This window comes from Salmo salar, chromosome ssa10 (assembly GCF_905237065.1).
Source record: "Salmo salar chromosome ssa10, Ssal_v3.1, whole genome shotgun sequence".
NCBI lineage: Eukaryota > Metazoa > Chordata > Actinopteri > Salmoniformes > Salmonidae > Salmo > Salmo salar.
Genome location: NC_059451.1, coordinates 2,602,723 through 2,630,690, shown reverse-complemented (window position 1 = coordinate 2,630,690; position 27,968 = coordinate 2,602,723). Strand labels below are relative to the sequence as shown.

The 27,968-nt window shown below is 40.2% G+C and overlaps 1 protein-coding gene across 2 annotated transcripts; it reads right to left on the bottom strand.

Moving 5' to 3' along the window:
• Nucleotides 1-111: 111 nt before the first annotated feature.
• Nucleotides 112-27,968, bottom strand: plcxd1.2 (phospholipase C, X domain containing 1, tandem duplicate 2). 2 transcript variants are annotated; one of them, XM_014215616.2, is made up of 6 exons: nucleotides 27,544-27,964; nucleotides 25,575-25,711; nucleotides 16,062-16,190; nucleotides 15,682-15,837; nucleotides 13,671-13,854; nucleotides 112-684 (listed from the first exon to the last, which is right to left on the bottom strand). In XM_014215616.2, the coding sequence occupies exons 1-6, from the start codon at nucleotides 27,671-27,673 to the stop codon at nucleotides 407-409; spliced, it is 1,014 nt and encodes a 337-aa protein (XP_014071091.2). In that variant the 5' UTR covers nucleotides 27,674-27,964; the 3' UTR covers nucleotides 112-406. The 2 variants fall into 2 exon arrangements, with proteins under 2 accessions (XP_014071091.2, XP_045543185.1); XM_045687229.1 differs by lacking the exon at nucleotides 112-684 and adding an exon at nucleotides 11,725-12,104 and having other exon boundaries at nucleotides 27,544-27,968.

Below are 27,968 nucleotides of genomic sequence, written 5' to 3'. Positions count from 1 at the left end.
TTATGTGACTCGTTAAGCACATTTTACTCCTGACATAAAAGGGTTGAATACGTATTAACTCATTTTTAATTCATTTGTAAACATTTCTAAAAAAAATAATACCCCATAATGTCAAAGTGGAATTATGTGTAAACCAGTGACACAAAATCTCAATTTAATCCGTTTTAAATTCAGGCTGTAACAAAATGTGTGAAAAGTCAAAGGGTGCGAATCATTTCTGAAGTATCTAGGGCTTCTATTGGAATGACTTTCTATGGTCACTATGATTCCCAGTGAAACCAAAATAATTACTGGTTGTCCTTTGTCAAACCTGTCTGATGTAGCAGTTTTCTGTTCTCTTTGAATGACTTATTTTTGACTGAATGACTCCCTAAACCAGATATTTTATTTCTCATCTGTAGGCTAGTCAGTCCTCCTCTGCTTTAAGAGTCCTCTGATCCATCTTCTGCTGCCGTAACAGTTTTCTATTGAGGTTGATGACCAGAGGACAGAAGGGGACAGGTCCTATAAAGTCTCCTGCTATGATGTTGAGGTTGTTAGAGTGTGGTCCAGGGACCTGTTCCTCCAGCCACGGCCTCAGCTCCTTCCAGTTAGCCAGGGTTAAGGTCTGCAGGGACTGATGGGGGTGCAGCGCGATGTAGGAACGGTCAGCCGTCAGGTTCAGACCAGACACAAAGAAACCATCTGAATAAGACAAAACGTGGATTAAAGTTTAATCCGTATCACGGAAGTTCAGCATTACAGCGTGATTGAAATGTAAAGATAATGTGTTAGTGGAGACGCACCAGCGACACAGATAGAGCCCTACGGTACGTCTCTGAACACTGACTTCACATCAAATGGATTTTATAAAGCCCTTTTTTACATCAGCAGTTCACAACAGTATCACTAGACATTGTCATGGTCCTCTTGATATGTTGCTATCTGAAGAGTAATAACATAGTGTCATGTGAAAGTCTACACACCCTTTGCACAGTCGTATGGCCTGGATTCAATCAGATCAAGCATTAACCGGCGGTAGCAACAAAAAAAAGAAAAGCTGCTCTTGATCATTGTCACGAAGCCACACCGTCCTACTCTCGTTAGAAGTTGAAAAGGAGAAAGTGTCCGCTATATAGAAATAATTAGGCTCAAATGTAAAAAAATTATTAAAATAAATAAGGATTTCTAGCATCCTAATCGAGGTGTAGATTACATCTTACATTCCAGTGTTCTAACTTGTAAACAAGGCTATGTGGAATTTCTCTCCGCGAAACTCTGTGCAGCCAATGGCAATGTCCGCTTTAGGTATAATCAAATTGTATTTGTGACACACGCCGAATACAACAGGTGTAGACCTTACAACAATGCAGTTTTAAGAAAAAGAAATGTTAAGTAAAAAATAGATAAGTAAAAAATAACAAATAATTAAAGAGCAGCAGTAAAATAACAGTAGCGAGACTATATACAGGGGGGGGGGTACCAATACAGAGTCAATGTGCGGGGGCACAGGTTAGTCGAGGTAATATGTACATGTAGGTAGAGTTAAAGTGACTATGCATAGATGATAACAACAGAGTAGCAGCAGCGTAAAAGAGAGGGAAGGGGGGAGACAATGCAAATAGTCTGGGTAGCCATTTGATTAGCTGTTCAGGAGTCTTATGGCTTGGGGGTAGAAGCTGTTAAGAAGCCTTTTGAACCTAGACTTGGCGCTCCGGTACCGCTTGCCATGCTGTAGCAGAGAGAACAGTCTATGACTAGGGTGGCTGGAGTCTTTGACCATTTTTAGGGCCTTCCTCTGACACCGCCTGGTATAGAGGTCCTGGATGGCAGTAATCTTGGCCCCAGTGATGTACTGGGCTGTACGCACTACCCTCTGTAGTGCCTTGCCGTCGGAGGCCGAGCAGTTGCCGTACCAGGCAGCGATGCAACCAGTCAGGATTCTCTTGACGGTGCAGCTGTAGAACTTTTTGAGGATCTGAGGACCCAGGACTCAGTCGAGGGGGAACAGGTTTTGTCGTGCCGTCTTCACGACTCTCTTGGTGTGTTTGGACCATGTTAGTTTGTTGGTGATGTGGACACCAAGGAACTTGAAGCTCTCAACCTGCTCCACTGCAGCCCCGTCGATGAGAATGGGGGCGTGCTCGGTCCTCTTTTTCCTGTAGTCCACAATCATCTCCTTTGTCTTGATCACGTTGAGGGAGAGGTTGTTATCCTGCCACCACACGGCCAGGACTCTGACGACCTCCCTATAGGCTGTCTAATCGTTGTTGGTGATCAGGCCTACCACTGTTGTGTCATTGGCAAACTTAACGATGGTGTTGGAGTCGTGCCTGGGCATGCAGTCGTGGGTGAACAGGGAGTACAGGAGGGGACTGAGCACACCCCCCTGAGGGGCCCCCCGTGTTGAGGATCAGCGTGGCGGATGTGTTGCTACCTACCCTCACCACCTGGGGGCAGCCCGTCAGGAAGTCCAGGATCCAGTTGCAGAGGGAGGCGTTTAGTCGCAGGGTCCTTAGCTCAGTGATGAGCTTTGAGGGCACTATGGTGTTGAAGGCTGAGCTGTAGTCAATGAATAGCAATCTCACATAGGTGTTCCTTTTGTCGAGGTGGGAAAGGGCAGTGTGGAGTGCAATAGAGATTGCGTCATCTGTGGATCTGTTGGGGCAGTATGCAAATTGGAGTGGGTCTAGGGTATCCGGGATAATGGTGTTGATGTGAGCCATGACCAGCCTTTCAAAGCACTTCATGGCTACGGACATGAGTGCTACAGGTCGGTAGTCATTTAAGCAGGTTACCTTAGTGTTCTTGGGCACAGGGACTATGGTGGTCTGCTTAAAACATGTAGATATTACAGACTCGGTCAGGGAGAGGTTGAAAATGTCAGTGAAGACACTTGCCAGTTGGTCTGCGCGTGCTTTGAGTACACGTCCTGATAATCCGTCTGGCCCTGCGGCCTTGTGAACGTTGACCTGTTTAAAGGTCTTGCTCACATCGGCTACGGAGACCGTGATTGCACAGTCATCCGGAACAGCTGGTGCTCTCATGAATGCTTCAGTGTTGCTTGCCTTGAAGCGAGCACAACAGGTTTGTGTCATTGGGAAGCTCGTGGCTGGGTTTCCCTTTGTAGTCCGTCAAAGCCCTGCCACATCCGACGAGCATCAGAGCCGGTGTAGTAGGATTCAATCTTAGTCCTGTATTGACGCTTTGCCTGTTTGATGGTTCGTCTGAGGGCATAGTGTCCGGATTAGTGTCCCGCTCCTTGAAAGCGGCAGCTCTAGCCTTTAGCTTGGTGTGGATGTTGCCTGTAATCCTTGGCTTTTGGTTGGGATATGTATGTACTGAGGTGGTCGACTCCTCAATGTCATTGGATGAATCCCGGAACATATTCCAGTCTGTGCTAGCAAAACAGTCCTGTAGCTTAGCGTCTGCGTCATCTGACCAGTTCTTTATTAACGAAGTCACTGGTGCTTCCTGCTTTAGTTTTGGCTTGTAAGCAGTAATCAGGAGGATAGAATTATGGCCAGATTTGCCAAATGGAGGGCGAGGAAGAGCTTTGTACGCATCTCTGTGTGTGGAGTAAAGGTGGTCCAGAGTTTTTTTCCCCCTCTGGTTGCACATGTGACATGTTAGGTAAAACGGATTTAAGTTTGCCTGCATTACAGTCGCCGGCCACTAGGAGCGGCGCCTCTGGATGAGCATTTTCTTGTTTGCTTATGGCCTTATACAGCTCGTTGAGTGCGGTCTTAGCGCCAGCATCGGTTTGTGGTGGTAAATAGATGGCTACGAAAAATGGAGTCTATATATAAGTCTAGCTTTCTAGAGATTAATAAAGGTGTGCCCCAGGGTTCCATTTTAGCTCCTGTGTTGTTCTCAATTTGTATTAAGGATTTGGGAAATGGGATGCAACCAGCAAAGTTCCATCTATATAAATGTCATGAAGTGGCCCTCTTTGGGTATAGCGTGCCCCTCTCTCTCTCTCTCCTACACCCAGGCTGCTGTTATCTCAGGTCGTAAATTCCTGGCCAGAGTATAAGAGAGAACAAAGGAATTTCTTCCACCTCACAGAACTTGAGAACTGAACAAGATTCATGTTCTGGAGAATGTATAAAACGGTCGGTGAAGTAGCCAGCTTTACGAACTGGTCTGTTTTGTACAATTTTGTGACCTCAGGAAAGACAATACAGCCACATTACCATAACTCTGTTTATACAAGAGTCTCAGTTGTGAGGCTTGCATCTAATTGTTGTATAAAATGAATAAGTAAAGATGAAACTATTTGTGAAATTATGTAATGTGATTTTAAAAACTGTTTAATGAAGGAAACTTCAATTCCCTTTAGAGTTTAACTAAATCATTGGCCCGCCCCATGAGCACAGACATTGATCTGGCGTCATGGGACAGCCCCTTTCTACTGATTTGAATATAACCCCCACCTGAAGAAATTCCCTTCAGACCGGCTTACCTCGATAACCACGAGAGGGCTACGGTTTCAGACCAGCTTACCTCGATAACCACGAGAGGGCTAAGGTTTGAGTAGATTGCTGAATTCTTAACCATACCACGTGGTTAAACTCTGAGACTATGCTTTTCAGTCACTGCAGGCCTCCCTTTATGGTCTAAAATTGGTCTTGAATGTATAAAAAAATAAATATGACCTTTACTTTTTAGAGCTAGAACTCTGCCAGAGAAGGTTAGCATTGTCACATCTGGTGGCTTATCCATTAAAAACGTGTCATCCTACAAATATCGAGGTATATGGTTGGATGCAAAGTTGTCCTTTAAAAGTTCATATGGATAATCTTATGATGAAGTTTGAATTGAAATTGGGTTTTTATTTTCGTAATAAGGCTTGCTTCCTGCTTATGGCTAGAAAGAAGCTTGTTCAGGCCACTTTTCTCTCTGTAATTGATTATGGTTGTTGTATATGCATGCAGCCTCCTCTGTCTTACAGAGACTGGACTCTGTTCATCATGCATCCTTGCGCTTTATTACAAATGCCAAGTCACTCACCCACCATTGCACCTTGTACCAAATGGTGGGTTGGAATTGGACCTCACTTTATATGTGCAGAAAGATACATGTGTATGTGTTCATCTACAAAGGCCTTTTGGGTAAACTCCCTCTTTATCTCTGTAGTCTGGTCTCCTTCACCAGCAGCAGTTACCATACCTGGTCTGCTAGGTGGTTGCTATGTTACCATACCTGGTCTGCTAGGCGGTTGCTATGTTACCATACCTGGTCTGCTAGGCGGTTGCTATGTTACCATACCTGGTCTGCTAGGCGGTTGCTACTTAAAGTCCTCAGGACATTTACAGTATTAGGCAAGACTGCCTTCTTGTCTTGTGCACCAGAGGCATGGAATAGTCTACAATCCATGCTTCATCTAGATATGTTAGTGCCACTGAATTAATTTAACATTTTGACTGAAGACTGTTACAGAGGAGTGTAAATGCTTTTAAGGCTGGATCATGTTGTTGTATTGTATTATGTTTTAATTATGTAATGTATTGATTGTTGCTGCCTTCTTGGCAGGTCTCCCTTGAAAAAGAGACTCTGGGTTTCAATGGGCTTTTCTTGGTTAAATAAAGGTTAAATAAATTTTTTTTTAAACTGGTTATACCTCAACTGTTTTTACCACTACATCACTGGTCATACCTCAACTGATTTTACCATTACATCACTGGTTACACCTCAACTGTTTTTACCACTACATCACTGGTTACACCTCAACTGTTTTTACCACTACATCACTGGTTACACCTCAACTGTTTTTACCACTACATCACTGGTTACACCTCAACTGTTTTTACCACTACATCACTGGTTATACCTCAACTGTTTTTACCACTACATCACTGGTTATACCTCAACTGTTTTTACCATTACATCACTGGTTATACCTCAACTGTTTTTTAACACTACATCACTGGTTATACCTCAACTGTTTTTTACCACTACATCACTGGTTATACCTCAACTGTTTTTACCACTACATCACTGGTTATACCTCAGCTGCAGAACAGTCAGAGGTGAAATCAAATGTTATTGGTCACATACACATGGTTAGCAGATGTTATTGTGAGTGTAGTGAAATGCTTCTAGATCCGATAGTGCAGCAGTATCTAACAATTCCACAATAAAATCGAATATATATAATCTAGTAAAGGAATGGGATAGGAATATATAAGTATAAAATATATGAATGAGCAGTGACAGAGTGGCTAAGATGCAATAGATAGTGAAGGATACAGTATATACATGTGAGATGAGTAATGCGAGATATGTAAACATTCTTAAAGTGGCATTATTCAAGTGACTAGTGTTCCATTTATTAAAGTGGCCAATGATTTCAAGTTTGTAGTTTGGCAGCCGCCTCTCTGTGCTAGTGGTGCACTACTTTTTACCAGGGCCCTAATACCTTTATAGTGCACTACTTTTTACCAGGGCCCAGCCATGTTCTTCAGTTGGTGTTATAACTAGAGAAAGAGAAACATTTTAACCTCTTGGGGCTAGGTGGGACGCTAGCGTGCCACCCGTGGTGCACTCCATCAACAGCAGGTGCATTTCAAGAGCGGCAAATTTGAATCCAAATAAATGTCAAAATTCAAATTTTTCAAAAATACAACTATGTTACACCATTTGAAAGATAAACATCTCCTTAATCTAACCACGTTTTACGATTTCAAAAAGGTTTTACGGCGAAAGCATAAATTTAGAGTATGTTAGGACAGTACATTTACAAGAGTTGTGTGTAATGTTTTGTCAAGTCAAAGACAGGGTCACCAAAACCATAAAACCAGCTAAAATGATGCACTAACCTTTTACAATCTCCATCAGATGACACTCCTAGGACATTATGTTAGACAATGCATGCATTTTTAGTTCTATCAAGTTCATATTTATATCCAAAAACAGCGTTTTACTATGGCATTGATGTTGAGGAAATCGTTTCCCTCCAATAACCGGCAGTCAAGTCAGCGTAACAAATTAAATAATTAAAATTAGAAAACATTGGTAAAATATTATATTGTCATTTAAAGAATTATAGATTTACATCTCTTGAACGCAATCAACTTGCCAGATTTAAAAATAACCTTACTGGGAAATCACACTTTGCAATAATCTGAGCACTGCGCCCAGAAAAATACGGCGTTGCGATACAGACTAGACGTCATGTTGGGGAGATCTAAAATCGAAAATACTATGTAAATAATCCATTACCTTTGATTCTCTTCATCAGATGTCACTTCCAGGTATCACAGGTCCATAACGAATGTAGTTTTGTTCAAAAAAGCTCATCATTTATGTCCAAAAATCTCCGTCTCGTTAGCACATGATGTAAGCCAGCCGGACTTCTCGTCATGAACGAGGGGAAAAAATATATTTCCGTTCGTTCAAACATGTCAAACGTTGTATAGCATAAATCATTAGGGCCTTTTTAACCAGAACATGAATAATATTCAAGGTGGACGAATGCATACTCTTTTATAACGTATTGGAACGAGGGTACCCAACATGAACTCGCGCACAAGGTGTCTAATGGGCCATCATCGTTCCATGGCTCTTGTTCGGTCAGATCTCCCTCAAGAAGACTCAAAACACTTTGTAAAGGCTGGTGACATCTAGTGGAAGCAATAGGAAGTGCCAAAATATTCCTAAACCCCTGTGTTTTTCAATGGGATAGGTTTAAAGTCAATACAACACATCAGGTATCCACTTCCTGTCAGAAAATGTCTCAGGGTTTTGCCTGCCAAATGAGTTCTGTTATACTCACAGACACCATTCAAACAGTTTTGGAAACTTTAGAGTGTTTTCTATCCATATATAATAAGTATATGCATATTCTAGTTACTGGGTAGGATTAGTAACCAGATTAAATCGGGTACATTTTTTTTATCCAGACGTGCAAATGCTGCCCCCTAGACCCAACAGGTTAACCACCGATAAGGGATATCTAATGGAAAAACATGTGTTGTGACTTGACTTTAACATTAATCTGAGGACTGATATTTATCTAATTAACTAACTAATGTTTAATTGTTACCCGATTAAATTCATCATGTAACATTAGGATGTGGGGCACCACGAGAGCGGTTCTTTAAAGAGTTGCCATCTCCCGAATTAAACCCTAAAAGGTCTTTACTTATCACATCAATAAACAGTCAACTTATTAATCATAACCTCGTATCATATCATCATTCTGAACAGTTGTAACCTTGCATCTGCAAAAACCCGAGCCTTACTTGATTCAGTACTAGACAAATTGGTTGAATTATTTATTTACTAGCTAATTAAAATGGGAACACAGGATAAAACACACATACTACACCGATATTGACTGGAGACATAATACGCTGAAAAAGGGTCCCTAGTGGAATGACAACATGGATGCTGGTTAGAGATGGAGGACAGAGACACTTAACCTCTCTAGGCTAGGTGGGAAGCTTGCCTACTCAACAGCCAGTTGAATCCCGTGGCGCGTTATTCAAATACCTTAGAAATGCTATTACTTCAATTTCTCAAACATATGACTATTTTACAGCATTTTAAAAGACAAGACTCTCGTTAATCTAACCACACTGTCCGATTTCAAAAAGGCTTTACAACGAAAGCAAAACATTAGATTATGTCAGCAGAGTACCCAGCCAGAAATAATCAGACACCCATTTTTCAAGCTAGCATATAATGTCACATAAACCCAAACTACAGCTAAATGCAGCACTAACCTTTGATGATCTTCATCAGATGACAATCCTAGGACATTATGTTATACAATACATGCATGTCTGTTCAATCAAGTTCATATTTATATCAAAAACCAGCTTTTTACATTAGCAGGTGACGAGCATGTGACTAGCATTCCCACCGAACACTTCCGGTGAATTTACTAAATTACTCACGATAAACGTTCACAAAAAACATAACAATTATTTTAAGAATTATAGATACAGAACTCCTCTATGCACTCGATATGTCCGATTTTAAAATAGCTTTTCGGTGAAAGAACATTTTGCAATATTCTAAGTAGATAGCCCGGCATCACAGGGCTAGCTATTTAGACACCCAGCAAGTTTAGCACTCACCAAAGTCAGATTTACTATAAGAAAAATGTTATTACCTTTGCTGTTCTTCGTCAGAATGCACTCCCAGGACTTCTACTTCAATAACAAATGATGGTTTGGTCCCAAATAATCCATTGTTATATCCAAATAGCGGCGTTTTGTTCGTGCGTTCAAGACACTATCCGAAAGGGTAAATAAGGGTGACGAGCACGATGCATTTCGTGACAAAAAAATTCGAAATATTCCATTACCGTACTTCGAAGCATGTCAACCGCTGTTTAAAATCAATTTTTATGCCATTTTTCTCGTAAAAAAGCGATAATATTCCGACCGGGAAATCGTTTTTTTAATACAAAGAGAGTGAAAGTAAAAGCATGCTATCCCCTCATGCACGAGCCTCAGTCTGATGGCCCTCTGATAGAGCACTTGCCAAACGCGCTAATGTGTTTCAGCCTGGGGATGGAATTACATCGTTCAGCTTTTTCCCGCCTTCTGAGAGCCCATGGGAGCCGTAGGAAGTGTCACGTTATGCCAGAGATCCCCTGTTTTTGTTAGAGATGATCAAGGAGGGCAAGAAATGGTCAGACAGGCCACTTCCTGTAAGGAATCTTCTCAGGTTTTTGCCTGCCATATGAGTTCTGTTATACTCACAGACACCATTCAAACAGTTTTAGAAACTTTAGGGTGTTTTCTATCCAAAGCCAATAATTATATGCATATTCTAGTTACTGGGCAGGAGTAGTAACCAGATTAAATCGGGTACGTTTTTTATCCGGCCATGCAAATACTGCCCCCTATCCCCAACAGGTTAACATTGCCACATTCAGAAACTACTCTCACCTACAGTAACCATATACTTTGCACATGAACCGCCGCCCGCTTTGAGCAAGAAATCATGTATGTATTTACGTGAAATGCCTGGTTTCGCCGGAGATCTCTCGGTGAACGGGGCAGCCTTGGAAAGGGATTTGGGCCTTTTCGCGGCACGCTTGTAAGGTTCTGATTATCCGAAATGGGTCCAACAACTGTTGTCCTTCATAGTTGTCCAGTATCTGGTGACTTGTCGTGTATTCCTGAACAGAACTACAGAGTCGATTTTCCTTCCATTTTCTGGTCCAATGTGGGGGTTTTTCTAAACCCATAATTTATACCTTTTGCCCGAAAGGGGTGGTTCCGGCAGGCTGACACGCTCCCTGACCTCACTCAGGGCGGTGATTAGTCACTGTGCAAAGTTCTGGAAAACAATTATCTTATAACTTCTCAAATCACATCCCTCTGTTGGGGCTAGGGGGCAGTATTGAGAATTTTGAAAAAAATATGTGCCCATTTTTAACTGCCACCGACACCAACTCAGAAGCTAGGATATGCATATTATTACCAGATTTGGATAGAAAACACTCTGAATTTTCTAAAACTGTTTGAATGGTGTCTGTAAGTATAACAAAACTCATATGGCAGGCAAAAACCTGAGAAAACCTGAGAGAAAAAAAGAATTTTGTGGCTGTACTATTTTTTTAATCATTGTTTAATAGATACCACAGTGAGAAAGGATTCATTTCGCAACTCCTACGGCTTCCACTAGATGTCAGCGATCTTTATAAAGTTGTTTGAAGCGTCTATGATCAACAGAGACCGGATGACAAGGAAGGGAAGTTGACCTCCCTGGGATGTCGTCACTTCCATTATTCCCTGCACCTGCTCAATCATGTGACGCAAGACAATTTTCAAATACGTTTTTCAAGACACAGGAGAGGTCGGGTTGAAACATTGCTGATGTTTCACGTTAAAAATGGCTCTAAAGATTGATGCTAAACAACGTTTGACATGTTTGAACGAACGTAAATAGATTATTTTTTAAACTTTTTAAACTTTTTCGCCGTGACTTCCCACCCCCCCGGCCGCGCTACTTTTGAGTAGCCACCGAAGCGCTAACAACATGGAACAACTTGGAGTTATTTGGACATCAATTATGAACTTTGTCAAAAGAAACCACATTTGTAGTGGACCTGGGATTCCTGGAAGTGCCAATGGATGAAGATAATCAAAGGTAAGGGATTATTGACGATAGTATTATTGAAATTAGATGGTTACAAGATGATGCTAACCTATATAGCCTAGCCTATTGTTCTTAGCACAGCACCCGGTTTATTGCAACTTGTGATTTCCCAGTAAAGTTATTTTGAAATCTGGCAATACAGTAGCATTTACGAAATGTTAAAATATAATTATTTGAATGACAATATTATAATTTACCAATGTTTTCGAATAGTAATTTTGTAAATTGTAACGTTGTTCACCGGAAGCATTTCAGAGAAGAAAAAAATCTGAATTTCACCGCTACTGTAAAATGCTGTTTTTGGATATAAATATGAACTTGATGGAACAAAAAATGCATGTATTGTATAACATAATGTCCTAGGAGTGTCATCTGATGGAGATTGACAAAAGTTAGTGCATAATTTTAGCTGGTTTCTGCTTTTGGTGACGCCTGACCTTGAATTGAAAATGGATGTTTGTACTTTTGTGGCTATGTACTGTCCTAACATAATCTAACTTTATGCTTTTGCCGTAAAGCCTCTTTGAAAATCGAACAATGTGGTTAGATTAAGGAGATGTTTATCTTTTAAATTGTGTAAAATAGTTGATTGTTAGAGAAATTGAAATTATTAGATTTTTGATGTTTTGAATTTCCAGCCTTGTTAGCAATCCCGTCTCGGGGTTCATTGCTAACCTGTAGCCCCAACAGGTTAACAAAAACACTTTCATCATTGTTTCATATTACATGCACAACCCATAGTATGGAAAGTTATTCTATGTAGTGGGTATACTTTCCAAGTTACAGTATTTCCTTTATAACATTTTTTTAATGACATCACAAAATAACAAACAAAATGACTGTGTTCTATTGATCGCCTCTGACCATTCCCCACGTTCTACATTACAAATGTTGTTCCAGTATTTCGCTTTTGAGCGTGTTAAGAGTTTCAGCGGGAAAAAGGTCTGTTGAGACAAAGCACATTCCTTTGGTGAATTTGGAGAGCGCAGGCCTGGATCTTCTCCCTTGATTTACAACAGGATGTGAGTTGTTAATCCCCACTAGTTCTTTCCTTCCCCCTCTACGGTTGAGAGGGGGTCTGATTGAAATTATTCATTGCAAACCTGATCTGACCTATTTGGATTCTCGTGGACAGTCATGACACATGGTAGGTGTTTTTCTAACCTCAAAGTGTGCCAACCAATTCTAACATATTGATAAGAGAATTATCTAAAAAAGGTAAATGAATCAATAAACCATTATGAAATATAAGTCATGTAGCATGCTTAATGAATAATCAAGGTAATGATCAATTAGTCCCAGAAAGTCTAGTCGAGGCTGGAGAGGGAGAGAAATGTGTGTGTATTTAGTGTTAAAGAGAGTAACAAGATCAAGGGCTTCCTAACCTTGAGGGAAAGGAACAGGCTGAGCTGAATAGTGATAAACAGTGTGGGAAGTCAAAGAGGGATGCAGGTCACCAACAGTTTGTGTGTAAATGCATGTGCGTAAGTAAAGAGAGAAACTATATAATGACTGTTTTGTTATCTTGACCTCAGAACGTTCTCTGAATAAAGCCGTATGAACCTTTTGCAGAAAGCTGAGTCCTTGCCTAATTATTAACCCAGTGTCTTACAAACCTTGGGGATTAGGCAAGGCGAATTGATTATTGATTATTATCATCAAGATATACAATTATTTTAACACATATGGGTTTGTGCTCCATGGAAGTGCCCATACTGTATTTGCTGTGCAAATGTCAGCTAAAGTGGATCATATTGAATAGAGCCGTAAATGTAAAATAAAACCATACTGATCTACACAACCTAAAAAAAAAAATGAAGAAATGTTGTTGCGTATGTCTTCACACCCCAGAACTAAGATTTTGATGGAAGCGTCTTTGTCAACCAGATGTGAATCATTTTAAATAAGATTATACCAACACCTCTTAGGGCAACATACTGTATATCCATTGGTTTTTCTCAGTAAATCTGGTCAGGAGTTGATGTACAGCAATATTCAAACTATTCAGAAACACTTACCACCTCTTGAAAATCCATTCTGGTGTCTTTTGTCATACATTTTTTTGTAATTGTCCTACTGAAAAATACAACACTATTCCAGGGTTAGGTTTACAGAAGATTACGGCGGGTTTTCATTTAAGTTTTTACCTGGGCTTTGCTCCTTCCATATTTATTTTGATCCTGACAAACTCCCCAGTCCCCGCCAGTGAAAAGCATACCCATAACATGATGCTGAAACCACAAAACAAAGTTGGTAGTATCTTATTCAAAACAGGTTCACAGCTGTAATGGCTGCTAAAGGTGCTTTCACCAAGTATTATCTCTTGGGCTGTGAAGACATACGCAATTAAGACATCTTCATTTTTAATTAATTTGGAAAATGTTCAAATCGGAAATGTGGTGTAGGTTGTGTAGATCTGTAGGGGGGAAAAATGAATTTAATAATTTTTTGGGATTGAATTCTAAGATGGCAAAATGTGAAGACTGTGCAAGTGGTGTGTAGACTAGGCACTGTAATATGCCTGAACCTCAAAGAAATGTATTAATTTTAGTCAAAGGCTTTTCACATACCTGGGCGTCCCATGTCTTTCTGCCAGTCCAGATAGCTGACCACCCCGCTGGCCGTGTTTTGGTTGGCCCACCAGTACGGTATACCAGGCCACAGAACCTGGTGTCGTGCTGCTGACTGGTCATCATACGACAGCAGTACCTGGTAACCCAATGCCCACAGACCACGCAGGGTCACCACTGTCTCCTGGAGGGAAAGACGGAAGAACAAGTAGCCTCTGTTATAGGCTGTGTCCATATGGCACCCAATTCCCTGTATAGTGCACTACTTCAGCCCTGGGCAGAGAAAGGTAAGCATCCTAGTGATTTGTGTCAGTAGCATTGGGCAGCCAGTGATTTGTGTCGGTAGCATTGGGCAGCCAGTGATTTGTGTAGGTAGCATTGGGCAGCCAGTGATTTGTGTAGGTAGCATTGGGCAGCCAGTGATTTGTGTAGGTAGCATTGGGCAGCCAGTGATTTGTGTAGGTAGCATTGGGCAGCCAGTGATTTGTGTAGGTAGCATTGGGGCAGCCAGTGATTTGTGTAGGTAGCATTGGGCAGCCAGTGATTTGTGTAGGTAGCATTGGGCAGCCAGTGATTTGTGTAGGTAGCATTGGGGCAGCCAGTGATTTGTGTCGGTAGCATTGGCCAGCCAGTTATTTGTGTAGGTAGCATTGGGGCAGCCAGTGATTTGTGTAGGAAGCATTGGCCAGCCAGTGATTTGTGTCGGTAGCATTGGCCAGCCAGTGATTTGTGTAGGTAGCATTGGGCAGCCAGTGATTTGTGTAGGTAGCATTGGGGCAGCCAGTGATTTGTGTCGGTAGCATTGGGCAGCCAGTGATTTGTGTCGGTAGCATTGGCCAGCCAGTGATTTGTGTAGGTAGCATTGGGGCAGCCAGTGATTTGTGTAGGTAGTATTGGGGCAGCCAGTGATTTGTGTAGGTAGCATTGGGCAGCCAGTGATTTGTGTAGGTAGCATTGGGGCAGCCAGTGATTTGTGTAGGTAGCATTGGGCAGCCAGTGATTTGTGTCGGTAGCATTGGGCAGCCAGTGATTTGTGTCGGTAGCATTGGGCAGCCAGTGATTTGTGTAGGTAGCATTGGGGCAGCCAGTGATTTGTGTAGGTAGCATTGGGGCAGCCAGTGATTTGTGTAGGTAGCATTGGGCAGCCAGTGATTTGTGTCGGTAGCATTGGGCAGCCAGTGATTTGTGTCGGTAGCATTGGGCAGCCAGTGATTTGTGTAGGTAGCATTGGGGCAGCCAGTGATTTGTGTAGGTAGCATTGGGGCAGCCAGTGATTTGTGTAGGTAGCATTGGGCAGCCAGTGATTTGTGTCGGTAGCATTGGGCAGCCAGTGATTTGTGTCGGTAGCATGGGGCAGCCAGTGATTTGTGTCGGTAGCATTGGCCAGCCAGTGATTTGTGTAGGTAGCATTGGGGCAGCCAGTGATTTGTGTAGGTAGCATTGGGCAGCCAGTGATTTGTGTCGGTAGCATTGGCCAGCCAGTGATTTGTGTAGGTAGCATTGGGGCAGCCAGTGATTTGTGTAGGTAGCATTGGGGCAGCCAGTGATTTGTGTAGGTAGCATTGGGGCAGCCAGTGATTTGTGTCGGTAGCATTGGCCAGCCAGTTATTTGTGTAGGTAGCATTGGGGCAGCCAGTGATTTGTGTAGGTAGCATTGGGCAGCCAGTGATTTGTGTAGGTAGCATTGGGCAGCCAGCGATTTGTGTCGGTAGCATTGGCCAGCCAGTGATTTGTGTAGGTAGCATTGGGCAGCCAGCGATTTGTGTAGGTAGCATTGGGCAGCCAGTGATTTGTGTCGGTAGCATTGGCCAGCCAGTGATTTGTGTCAGTAGCATTGGGCAGCTAGTGAAGCCTTCTCTCATGCTGAACATTAACTAAACATCTCATTACATTTACTGAAGAAATACAGTATTTTCAGTAAAGCAATGCAATTCGATATCATCCTACTGGTAACGTATCAGTCTTTTCAGCTATTGACATTGACTACAGTTATAGAAATAACAAAGCTTACCTTGCGAGGACAGAGTTTAGATCCAAAGATTTTCTTCAGTGAGAAAATTAAATGTTCATGTAGTTTTTCGGTGAGTCCTTCAAAGTGACTGCATGCCAGGATAACAACCTCCTTGGAGTGAGACTCCAACCACGAGGCTATGGCCCACAGAGTTTCCTGTACAGCCACCAGTCAGGAAATATTAAATATATGAGAAATGATCCTCCCAATAAAAAGCGTATTCTTTTTTTTAGAGAGAGATCTTCTTGGCCATTGTTCTCTGTCTCTCTCCTGTTTCTACTTGGTCTTTGGGGTTTAGGCTGGGTAACTATAAAGCGTTTTGACGATGTAGTAACAAATGTTTGTAATAAAGAGTTAGGGATAGTATTCCTTCTACTCACCACCACTGTCAGATGAGTGTAAATGACGTGTGTAAAATACAGTTCGTTGGACGGGTCGTACGGTTTGTGGGCGATTCTGAGGTCGAAGTATCGAATCCCCTCTGAAAGCTGCTCCACAATACCTTTTTCCTGTTTGAAGGAAAAAAATAAAAAAAATAAACATTATTTAAATAAATAACTTTCTTGAATTCAGTTCTCTGTTTTATTTTTCTTTGTATAGGATTTGTTTCTGTTTTTTTACTCTCAATGTTACAATTATTCATATAGAAACAATGAAAATTGGTTTTCAGAGTCCTTGTCAATGCTTACAGTGCCTTCGGGAAAGTCTTCAAACTCCTTGACTTTTTCCACATTTTGTTACATTACAGCCTTTTTCTAAAATAGATTACTTTTTTTTTTCTTCAGCAATCTACACACAATACCCCATAATGACAAAGCGAAAAGAGGTTAAGAAATTGAAGTAAATGTATTAAAAATCAAAAAATAAACAGAAATACCTTATTTACATAAGTATTCAGACCCTTTGCTATGAGACTCAAAATTGAGCTCAGGTGCATCCTGTTTCCATTGATCATCCTTGAGATGTTTCTACAACTTGATTGGAGTCCACCTGTGGTAAATTCAATTGATTGGACATGATTTGGAAAGGCACACACCTGTCTATATAAGGTTCCACAATTGACAGTACATGTCAGAGCAAAAACAAAGCCATGAGGTCGAAGGAATTGTCCTTAGAGCTCGGAGACAGGATTGTGTCGAGGCACAGATCTGGGGAAGGGTACCAAAACATTTCTGCAGCATTGAAGGTTTCCAAGATCACAGTGGCCTCCATCATTCTTAAATGGAAGAAGTTTGGAACCACCAAGACTCTTACTAGAGCTGGCCGCCCGGCCAAACTGAGCAATCGGGGAAGAATGGCCTTGGTCAGGGAAGTGAAGTGACCAAGAACCCGATGGTCACTCTGACAGAACTCTAGAGTTACTCTTTGGAGATGGGAGAACCGTCTAGAAGAACAACCATCTCTGCAGCACTCCACCGATCAGGCCTTTATCTTCTCTAGGAAAGGGGGGCAGTATTGAGTAGCTTGGATGAAAAGCATGCCCAAAGTAAAATGCCTGCTACTCAGGCCCAAAAGCTAGAATATGCATATAATTAGTAGAAAACACTCTGAAGTTTCTAAAACTGTTTGAATGATGTCTGTGAGTATAACAGAACTCATATGGCAGGCAAAAACCTGAGAAAGAATCCAACCAGGAAGTGGGAAATCTGGTTCTTGTAGTCTTTTCAAGTCATTGCCTCTCCAATATACAGTGTCTGTAGGGTCATATTGCACTTCCTAAGGCTTCCACTAGATGTCAACAGTCTTTAGAACATTGTTTCAGGCTTCTACTGTGAATGGGGAGAGAATAAGAGCTGATTGTATCAGGTGTCTGGAAAATTGGCATAAGCTCAGTCATGCGTGCGGCCGTGAGAGCGAGCTGCCTTTCCTTTCAATTCTAAAGACAAAGGAATTGTCCGGTTGGAATATTAATGATAAAAACATTCTAAAGATTGATTCTATACATCATTTGACATGTTTCTGGACTAAACTCGCGCGCTTAGTGAATTTGGAGTGCTGGACTAAACACGCGAACAAAATGGAGGTATTTGGACATAAAGATGAACTTTGTCAAACAAAACTAACATTTATTGTGGAACTGGGATTCCTGGGAGTGCATTCCGATGAAGATCAAAGGTATGTGAATATTTATAATGCTATTTCTGACTTCTGTTGACTCCAAAATGGCGGGTATCTGTATGGCTTGTTTTGATGTCTGAGCGCTGTACTCAGATTATTACAAAGTTTGCTTTTGCCGTAAAGCTTTTTTGAAATCTGACATAGCGGTTGCATTAAGGAGAAGTTTATCTATAATTCTGTGCATAACACTTGTATCTTTTATCAAAGTTTATGATGAGTATTTCTGTAAATTGATATGCTCATTCACCGGAAGTTTTGGGAGGCAAAGCATTTCTGAACATTACACGCCAATGTAAAATGGGGTTTATGGATATAAATATGAGCTTTCTCGAGCAAAACATACATGTATTGTGTAACATGAAGTCCTATGAGTGCCATCTGATGAAGATCATCAAAGGTTAGTGATTCATTTTAGCTGGATTTCTGGTTTTTGTGAAGCCTCTCCTTGCTTGGAAAATGGCTGTGTGGTTTTTCTTGTCTAGGTGCTGTCCTAACATAATCTAATGGTATGCTTTCGCTGTAAAGCCTTTTTGAAATCGGACACTGTGGTTGGATTAACGAGAAGATTATCTTTAAAATGGTGTATAATACTTGTATGTGTGAGAAATTTGAATTATGAGATTTTTGTTGTTTTGAATTTGGCGCTCTGCTATTTCACTGGCTGTTGGCATTTCCCAGAGAGGTTTTAAGGTAGAGTGGCCAGACGGAAGCCGCCACTCAGTAAAAGGCACATGACAGCCCCCTTGGAGTTTGCCAAAAGGCACCTAGACTCTCAGACCATGAGAAACAAGATTCTCTGGTCTGATGAAACCAAGATTGAACTCTTTGGCCTGAATGCCAAGTGTCACGTATGTAGGAAACCTGGCACCATCCCTACGGTGAAGCATAGTGATGTCAGCATCATTCTGTGGGGATGTTTTTCAGTGGCAGGGACTGGGAGATGTCTTAGCCCTCGCAAGGCTGCCATCCCAGCATCCCTAGCCGCAGAGCTGGCGGCAGTGTTTACGGACATATTCAATATTCCGTGTTTACGGACATATACTTATGTAAATGTGATATTTCAGTACATTTTTTATACATTTGCTACAATTTCTAAAAACAGTTTTTGCTTTGTCATTATGAAGTACTGTGTGAAGATTGATGAGGGGAAAAAAAACTATTTAATCAATTTTTAGAATAAGGCTTTAACCTAACAAAATGTGGAAGAAGTCAAGGTGTCTGAAAATCTTCCCAAATGCACTGTAAATCACACCAGAAAGATAATTATTTAGGTCTGGGGGGAAAAAAACAATTTCGAATTTTTTTGTGTAATTCCCCTTTAATTGTGCATTTAGCAAGAGAGGAGAGCATGTCGGTCTATTAATGTTTCTGCTGTTAAAGCTCTGACACCGGTAAGACTGTCAAACGTTCGCCTGACGACAGTATTTAGCACCTGTGGGCAGTCAATCTCTTTTGTGTTCATACAGCAAAGACCTCGTCAGCCACACAGCCTTGTTAAAATACTCCAAACCAGAAGGTGGCAGTAACGTTGTTTGGCAATGCATACTTGTGCCTATTACTTATGGTCTAGATTCCCAGCTATCTGCGCTAATGTTTTTATTTTGTAGAAAGCCCTTGTTGATTAAAACCAAATTATGATAAGATTACGTATTGGATCACAAAAAAAAAAATGCTAATTTTACATTACCGTGAAGTTGACCAATTAAATGGTCTCACGGAGATGTGGACATACTCGGGTGTAAAAATCCCAAAAGAAAGAAATGATCTCACTCCAATACATTTTTATAGAAAGTTAGCAAAAATAGATAAGATCTTTCTACCATGGAAAGGAAAATACCTGTCTATTTGTGGAAAAATCTCCCTGATTAACTCTTTAGTCATATCAGAGTTGACCTATTTGCTTATGGTTTTGCCTACACCTAGTGACCTGCTTTTTAAATTATATGACCAAAAAAGATCCAAGTTTATTTGGAATGGCAAGCCAGACAAAATTAAAAGGGCCTACTTATATAATGAATATGAATTCAGAGGGCAGAAATGTTTAAATATTAAAGCATTAGACCTCTCACAAAAGGCTTCAGACATACAAAAGTTATACTTAAATCCAAACTGGTTCTCTAGTAAATTGGTAAGAATGTCCCATCCTATGTTCAAGAATGGCCTTTTTCCCTTTATTCAGATTACAACTGCTCACTTTCGGTTGTTTGAAAAGGAAATAATCTCCAAAATATCGTTATTTTTTAAACAAGCCTTAGAAAGTTGGTTGCAATTTCAGTTTAATCCACCTGAAAAGACAAAACAAATAATACAACAAATATTGTGGTTAAACGCAAATATACTAATTGATAAAAAAAAATATATATATTTTTCGAAGAAATGTTTAAAAAAAGGTATAATTTTTGTGAATGATATCATAAATAGGACTGGTGGAGTTATGCCACACATACAGCTAACACAGACATGTGGAAATGTCTGCTCTACCCAAAATTACAACCAATTAATTGCAGCATTACCACAAAAAAGGAAGAGGAAAGTAGAAGTGGAAAAAAGTAAGGAACTTGTATGTCGGCCCTGTATTAAAGAACATAAATGGTTAAAGAAAAGGCTGATAAATAAAACCATATACCAATTTCATTTAAGGACCAAAAAAAAAAAAAAACAGACAGCTATGCCATATAAATTGCAAAATAGTTGGGAAGAGATTTTCGATGTACCGATTCCATGGCACATGGTTTATGAACTGATACGCAAAACAACACCTGATTCAAAATTCAAATTTTTCAATTTAAATTACTTTACAAAATTCTTGCAACCAATAGATTGTATCCCCCATATATATATAACAATCTTCCCAGCTCTGCAGATGTTGCTGTGAGGAGGCAGAGTCATTAGGTCATTTGTTTTGGTATTGTCCATATGGAGCTCGTTTCTGGTCACAGGTCCAGGAATTGTTGAAGAACTGCAACATTTACCTAAAACTTAACGCTGCAGATAGCAATACTGGGTGATTTGAAAAGCCATAGTCAAATCAATCAATAATATAATAATTATTTGAGCAAAAAATATATATTTTTAATTTACAATCTGTATGAGAATAGAAAGGTTCAGTACATTTGTCAAGCATCACAGCACAGTTGAAAAATATATGGCAAATAGAAATCCAAAATGGATGATGTTAAGAGATAGATGGGAGGGATTGAATGGAGCTGAAGGGTGGGACTAATAAAAACAAGATAACAAATGTAAAACATACAGGAGTCTGTAAAATGTATATAGGTTCAGAACTTTTGTTAAATAGCACAGTTACAAATAGAAATCAAACTGGAGGGACATCAGAAATAGAGGAAGGCCAGGACTAAAAACAAACAAAATATAACTATTGTAAAATAGATTGTGTCTGTAAAATGTGTATAAGATGTATAAACTGAAGGTAGAAGCCTAAATGTTATTGTTTATCAGTTTACTCCAATTGGGGGAAAGGGTGGTAGGGTTTGGGGGGAATAATAAAGGTATATTCTCCAAAAAAGTATGGATATAATGATGTATGCATGGTTTACTGGAATCCTAGGCTTCATAATGATGTATGCATGGTTTACTGGAATCCTAGGCTTCATAATGATGTATGCATGGTTTACTGGAATCCCAGGCTTCATAATGATGTATGCATGGTTTACTGGAATCCTAGGCTTCATAAATGATGTATGCATGGTTTACTGGAATCCTATGCTTCATAAATGATGTATACATGGTTTACTGGAATCCTATGCTTCATAATGATGTATACATGGTTTACTGGAATCCTAGGCTTCATAATGATGTATGCATGGTTTACTGGAATCCTAGGCTTCATAAATGATGTATGCATGGTTTACTGGAATCCTAGGCTTTATAAATGATGTATGCATGGTTTACTGGAATCCTAGGCTTCATAAATGATGTATGCATGGTTTACTGGAATCCTAGGCTTCATAAATGATGTATACATGGTTTACTGGAATCCTAGGCTTCATAAATGATGTATGCATGGTTTACTGGAATCCTAGGCTTCATAAATGATGTATACATGGTTTACTGGAATCCTAGGCTTCATAAATGATGTATGCATGGTTTACTGGAATCCTAGGCTTCATAAATGATGTATGCATGGTTTACTGGAATTCTAGGCTTCATAAATGATGTATACATGGTTTACTGGAATCCTAGGCTTCATAAATGATGTATGCATGGTTTACTGGAATCCTAGGCTTCATAAATGATGTATACATGGTTTACTGGGATCCTAGGCTTCATAAATGATGTATGCATGGTTTACTGAAATCCTAGGCTTCATAAATGATGTATGCATGGTTTACTGGAATTCTAGGCTTCATAAATGATGTATACATGGTTTACTGGAATCCTAGGCTTCATAATGATGTATGCATGGTTTACTGGAATCCTAGGCTTCATAAATGATGTATGCATGGTTTACTGGAATCCTAGGCTTCATAAATGATGTATGCATGGTTTACTGGAATCCTAGGCTTCATAAATGATGTATGCATGGTTTACTGGAATCATATGCTTCATAAATGATGTATACATGGTTTACTGGAATCCTATGCTTCATAAATGATGTATACATGGTTTACTGGAATCCTAGGCTTCATAATGATGTATGCATGGTTTACTGGAATCCTAGGCTTCATAATGATGTATGCATGGTTTACTGGAATCCTAGGCTTTATAAATGATGTATGCATGGTTTACTGGAATCCTAGGCTTCATAAATGATGTATGCATGGTTTACTGGAATCCTATGCTTCATAAATGATGTATGCATGGTTTACTGGAATCCTATGCTTCATAAATGATGTATACATGGTTTACTGGAATCCTAGGCTTCATAAATGATGTATGCATGGTTTACTGGAATCCTTGGCTTCATAAATGATGTATGCATGGTTTACTGGAATCCTAGGCTTCATAAATGATGTATGCATGGTTTACTGGAATCCTAGGCTTCATAAATGATGTATGCATGGTTTACTGGAATCCTAGGCTTCATAAATGATGTATGCATGGTTTACTGGAATCATAGGCTTCATAAATGATGTATACATGGTTTACTGGAATCCTATGCTTCATAAATGATGTATACATGGTTTACTGGAATCCTAGGCTTCATAATGATGTATGCATGGTTTACTGGAATCCTAGGCTTCATAATGATGTATGCATGGTTTACTGGAATCCTAGGCTTCATAAATGATGTATGCATGGTTTACTGGAATCCTAGGCTTCATAAATGATGTATGCATGGTTTACTGGAATCCTAGGCTTCATAAATGATGTATGCATGGTTTACTGGAATCCTAGGCTTCATAAATGATGTATGCATGGTTTACTGGAATCCTAGGCTTCATAAATGATGTATACATGGTTTACTGGAATCCTATGCTTCATAAATGATGTATGCATGGTTTACTGGAATCCTATGCTTCATAAATGATGTATACATGGTTTACTGGAATCCTATGCTTCATAATGATGTATACATGGTTTACTGGAATCCTAGGCTTCATAATGATGTATGCATGGTTTACTGGAATCCTAGGCTTCATAAATGATGTATGCATGGTTTACTGGAATCCTAGGCTTCATAAATGATGTATGCATGGTTTACTGGAATCCTAGGCTTCATAAATGATGTATGCATGGTTTACTGGAATCCTAGGCTTCATAAATGATGTATGCATGGTTTACTGGAATCCTAGGCTTCATAAATGATGTATGCATGGTTTACTGGAATCCTAGGCTTCATAAATGATGTATGCATGGTTTACTGGAATCCTAGGCTTCATAAATGATGTATGCATGGTTTACTGGAATCATATGCTTCATAAATGATGTATACATGGTTTACTGGAATCCTATGCTTCATAAATGATGTATACATGGTTTACTGGAATCCTAGGCTTCATAATGATGTATGCATGGTTTACTGGAATCCTAGGCTTCATAATGATGTATGCATGGTTTACTGGAATCCTAGGCTTCATAAATGATGTATGCATGGTTTACTGGAATCCTAGGCTTCATAAATGATGTATGCATGGTTTACTGGAATCCTAGGCTTCATAAATGATGTATGCATGGTTTACTGGAATCCTAGGCTTCATAAATGATGTATGCATGGTTTACTGGAATCCTAGGCTTCATAAATGATGTATACATGGTTTACTGGAATCCTATGCTTCATAAATGATGTATGCATGGTTTACTGGAATCCTATGCTTCATAATGATGTATACATGGTTTACTGGAATCCTATGCTTCATAATGATGTATACATGGTTTACTGGAATCCTATGCTTCATAATGATGTATGCATGGTTTACTGGAATCCTAGGCTTCATAAATGATGTATGCATGGTTTACTGGAATCCTAGGCTTCATAAATGATGTATGCATGGTTTACTGGAATCCTAGGCTTCATAAATGATGTATGCATGGTTTACTGGAATCCTATGCTTCATAATGATGTATACATGGTTTACTGGAATCCTATGCTTCATAATGATGTATACATGGTTTACTGGAATCCTATGCTTCATAATGATGTATGCATGGTTTACTGGAATCCTATGCTTCATAATGATGTATACATGGTTTACTGGAATCCTAGGCTTCATAATGATGTATGCATGGTTTACTGGAATCCTAGGCTTCATAAATGATGTATGCATGGTTTACTGGAATCCTAGGCTTCATAAATGATGTATGCATGGTTTACTGGAATCATATGCTTCATAAATGATGTATACATGGTTTACTGGAATCCTATGCTTTATAATGATGTATACATGGTTTACTGGAATCCTAGGCTTCATAATGATGTATACATGGTTTACTGGAATCCTAGGCTTCATAATGATGTATGCATGGTTTACTGGAATCCTAGGCTTCATAAATGATGTATGCATGGTTTACTGGAATCCTAGGCTTCATAAATGATGTATACATGGTTTACTGGAATCCTAGGCTTCATAAATGATGTATGCATGGTTTACTGGAATCCTAGGCTTCATAAATGATGTATGCATGGTTTACTGGAATCCTAGGCTTCATAAATTATGTATGCATGGTTTACTGGAATCCTAGGCTTCATAAATGATGTATGCATGGTTTACTGGAATCATATGCTTCATAAATGATGTATACATGGTTTACTGGAATCCTATGCTTGAGAAGACAGGCAGGCTGTGTCACAGATACTTTAAGTGATGAACCACCATCTCGTGAGAAGTTTGGCTGAGAGAGGAAGTGAGTGACGTGCGAACGCTGCCACCACAACTCTGGGGCAACCTACTGCATAACTACCTATCTGTCTCAACCAACACTCATATCTCACACTTGACCTGACCCGTTTATCCTGTGGTACACGGTTCAACTTCTTGTAACTCCAACTCAACCCATTATTCTAATCTGCACCTAAATTCTATTAGAGCCAGAGTCCAGTTGTGGCATGATTCCAAAATTATTATCTGTTCGCATCAGATTTTAATGTAGGCCTTTTATTTTGAAGGCAAACCGCCGATTCCACTATTGTTGCTGAAGCTAATGTTATTCACAACACAACCGTCCATTTGGGTCTCAGACAAGAAGATGGCTATAACGTTCATGCTATGCTCACCCTACCTAGCAATTAGTCGCTAGTTTACTCCTATTCAAAGCACCCCGGGCAAACCAGTTTTTTTTTACAACAGATGTCCCAGTATTAGCAGGCCCTGTACCTGCGTGGTAGACCACCTGTAGATAGCAGGTCTGGTGAGGCAGTAGAAGATACCATCCAGGAGTCTGAAGGTGTCAGACTCAGAGCGGATCAGAGGAGAGTTGATGTCCAGGGAGTAGCTCATAGCATCATGACTTCCTAAATAGGGATGAATGAAAGATTGTAATTTGTTTACCGAGGTAAAGATAGTTTTAAGGTTGGATATTCAACCAATATTCGCGCTGTCAAACCTCAATAGCTTTTCAAAACACTTGAGCCGTAGACTCCAAATAAGTGTCATGATGTTGGTAAAAATTGCGCACAACAATGAATGCACAGGTCTTATTTTCACGATTTGGACATTAATTCGCTTTCCAAAGCTAATAAACATGTGGAAATGTGAGCAGCATTTTGTATTCCTAGTTGAATTAGTTAGGGAGTGTAAACAAAGAACAAACTTTTCTTTTTTTTTTACATTTGAATTTCATTTAGCTCCTTGGTCATGTGACCTACTGACCTCAAACAAGGTTCAGAATGTCCAATCACTGGGCCGACACATTGCACACCCTTTAGTTAGTCCATTTTCATCTCACAAGTTTTACATTACTTTTTCAAACTTTCAAATTTCATTAGCTCCTTGGTCATGTGACCTACTGACCTCAAACTACTTTCAGAATGTCCACGGACTGGCGGAGACGGGCGCCGCGAAGGCTTCTAGTGTGGTAACGTGACCGATCTCGGAGAAGCTGGCAGGAGCCCCGGGGAGAGTTCTCTTTTCTTTGTGAAGGGCAAGGTGCCTTGGAATGTGTTCGCCCCGAGAGAGGGGCCCAAGCCCTGGAAAGTGTTGCGGTTTCGGCGGCGTCTGGTGAGCTCTCCCTGGTCCTTGAAAATCCGGCGGAGAAGGTGTAAATCTCACGCCGGGCCATAACTATATCCGCAGCAGGTCTCCAAGGTGAACAGCCTCTGGCAGGTGGGGAGTTTGACTGGGGTGGTACACCTGTCAAACGGTAACGCAGGTCTCCTAAGGCGAGCTCAGGGAGGACAGAAACTTCTCGTGGAGCAGAAGGGTAAAAGCTCGCTTGATCTTGATTTTCAGTATGAATACAGACCGTAAAAGCGGAGCCTCATTATGAACCTTGTTTGAGTCCAGTAGGTCACATGACCAAATAGCTATTGAAATTAGAATGTTTACAAAATGTATGTAAAATCGTGTGAGATGAAAATGGCCAAACTTAAGGGTGTGCAATATAGAAGGGTAGTCAGTGGACATTCTGAACCTTGTTTGAGGTCTTTAGGTCACATGACCAAGGAGCTGTTGAAATTAGAAACATTGAAAAACAGAAAATGAATGTAAAATTGTGTGAGATGAAAATGGACAAACTAAAGGGTGTGCAATGTGTAGGGCCACAGTGGACATTCTGAACCTTGTTTGAAGTCAGTAGGTCACATGACCAAGGTGCTATTGAAATTCAAAAATGTAAATAAATAATTTAAAATAGTGTGATATGTAAATCGAAGGGGAAAAAAAGTGTGTGCAATGTGTGTCTATGCCATCGGGTTAGCTAGAACCAGTTTAGAAAGGTTTAGGAGTAATAGTTAAAGAGCTATTGAAATTAGAAAAATTATATTTGTCACTATGTTGACGGTCCCTAACTGCTGTTGGAGGACATAAGGAAAACTACAGGCGAATATCCAACCTGAATCTGTCTTTACCTCGGTAATTTGTTTTGTAATGAAATTGTAATTGTAAGGATGGTTATATACACTTGTAAGAATGGTTATATAATTGTAAATTGTAGGGATGGTTATATAATCATGATTAGGCTACAGAATGAAAATAATGGCTCTTTAGGCAAATTAGTTTGGCTACTGAAGATTAGAAAGCTTATCGCAATTGGCCACCTGTCAACGTGAAAGAGAGAGAGAGGACTGTGGACGTTTAATGAATTCATTTAAACATGTACCGTTGGCATGCAGTTGAATAAAGTTACCTGGTATGGCGAGACTTGAAAGAGGCACATCCCACAGCTCCTCGGGCAAACTTGCCATCCAGTCCTCATAATTCTGCTGATCCTCGTCAGAATACATTGTAACTTCAGTGGACAGCGCTGAATTCTTCATTCGTGTCAGTGCTCTGTCTCCCGAAGTTCCCACACTGACATGCACAGGTCGAAACCCAGTGGTTTCTACTCATGTAAATAACTCCCATTGGTTTCTCTATCAGTTCCAGACGGAAACTCTCAAACCGAAATAGTGACACCACTTTCAAAGCGAACAACAATGTAGGAATATCACCCAGGGTTGCATTTCCTGGTTTCCCTATTGTGTTTGCGCTAGTCCGTTTAAAAAAATACCTTTACTTGTTCTGACTGACTCTGAATCGACTGTCGCCAGCATCGCTTTAAAACTGAGCGTT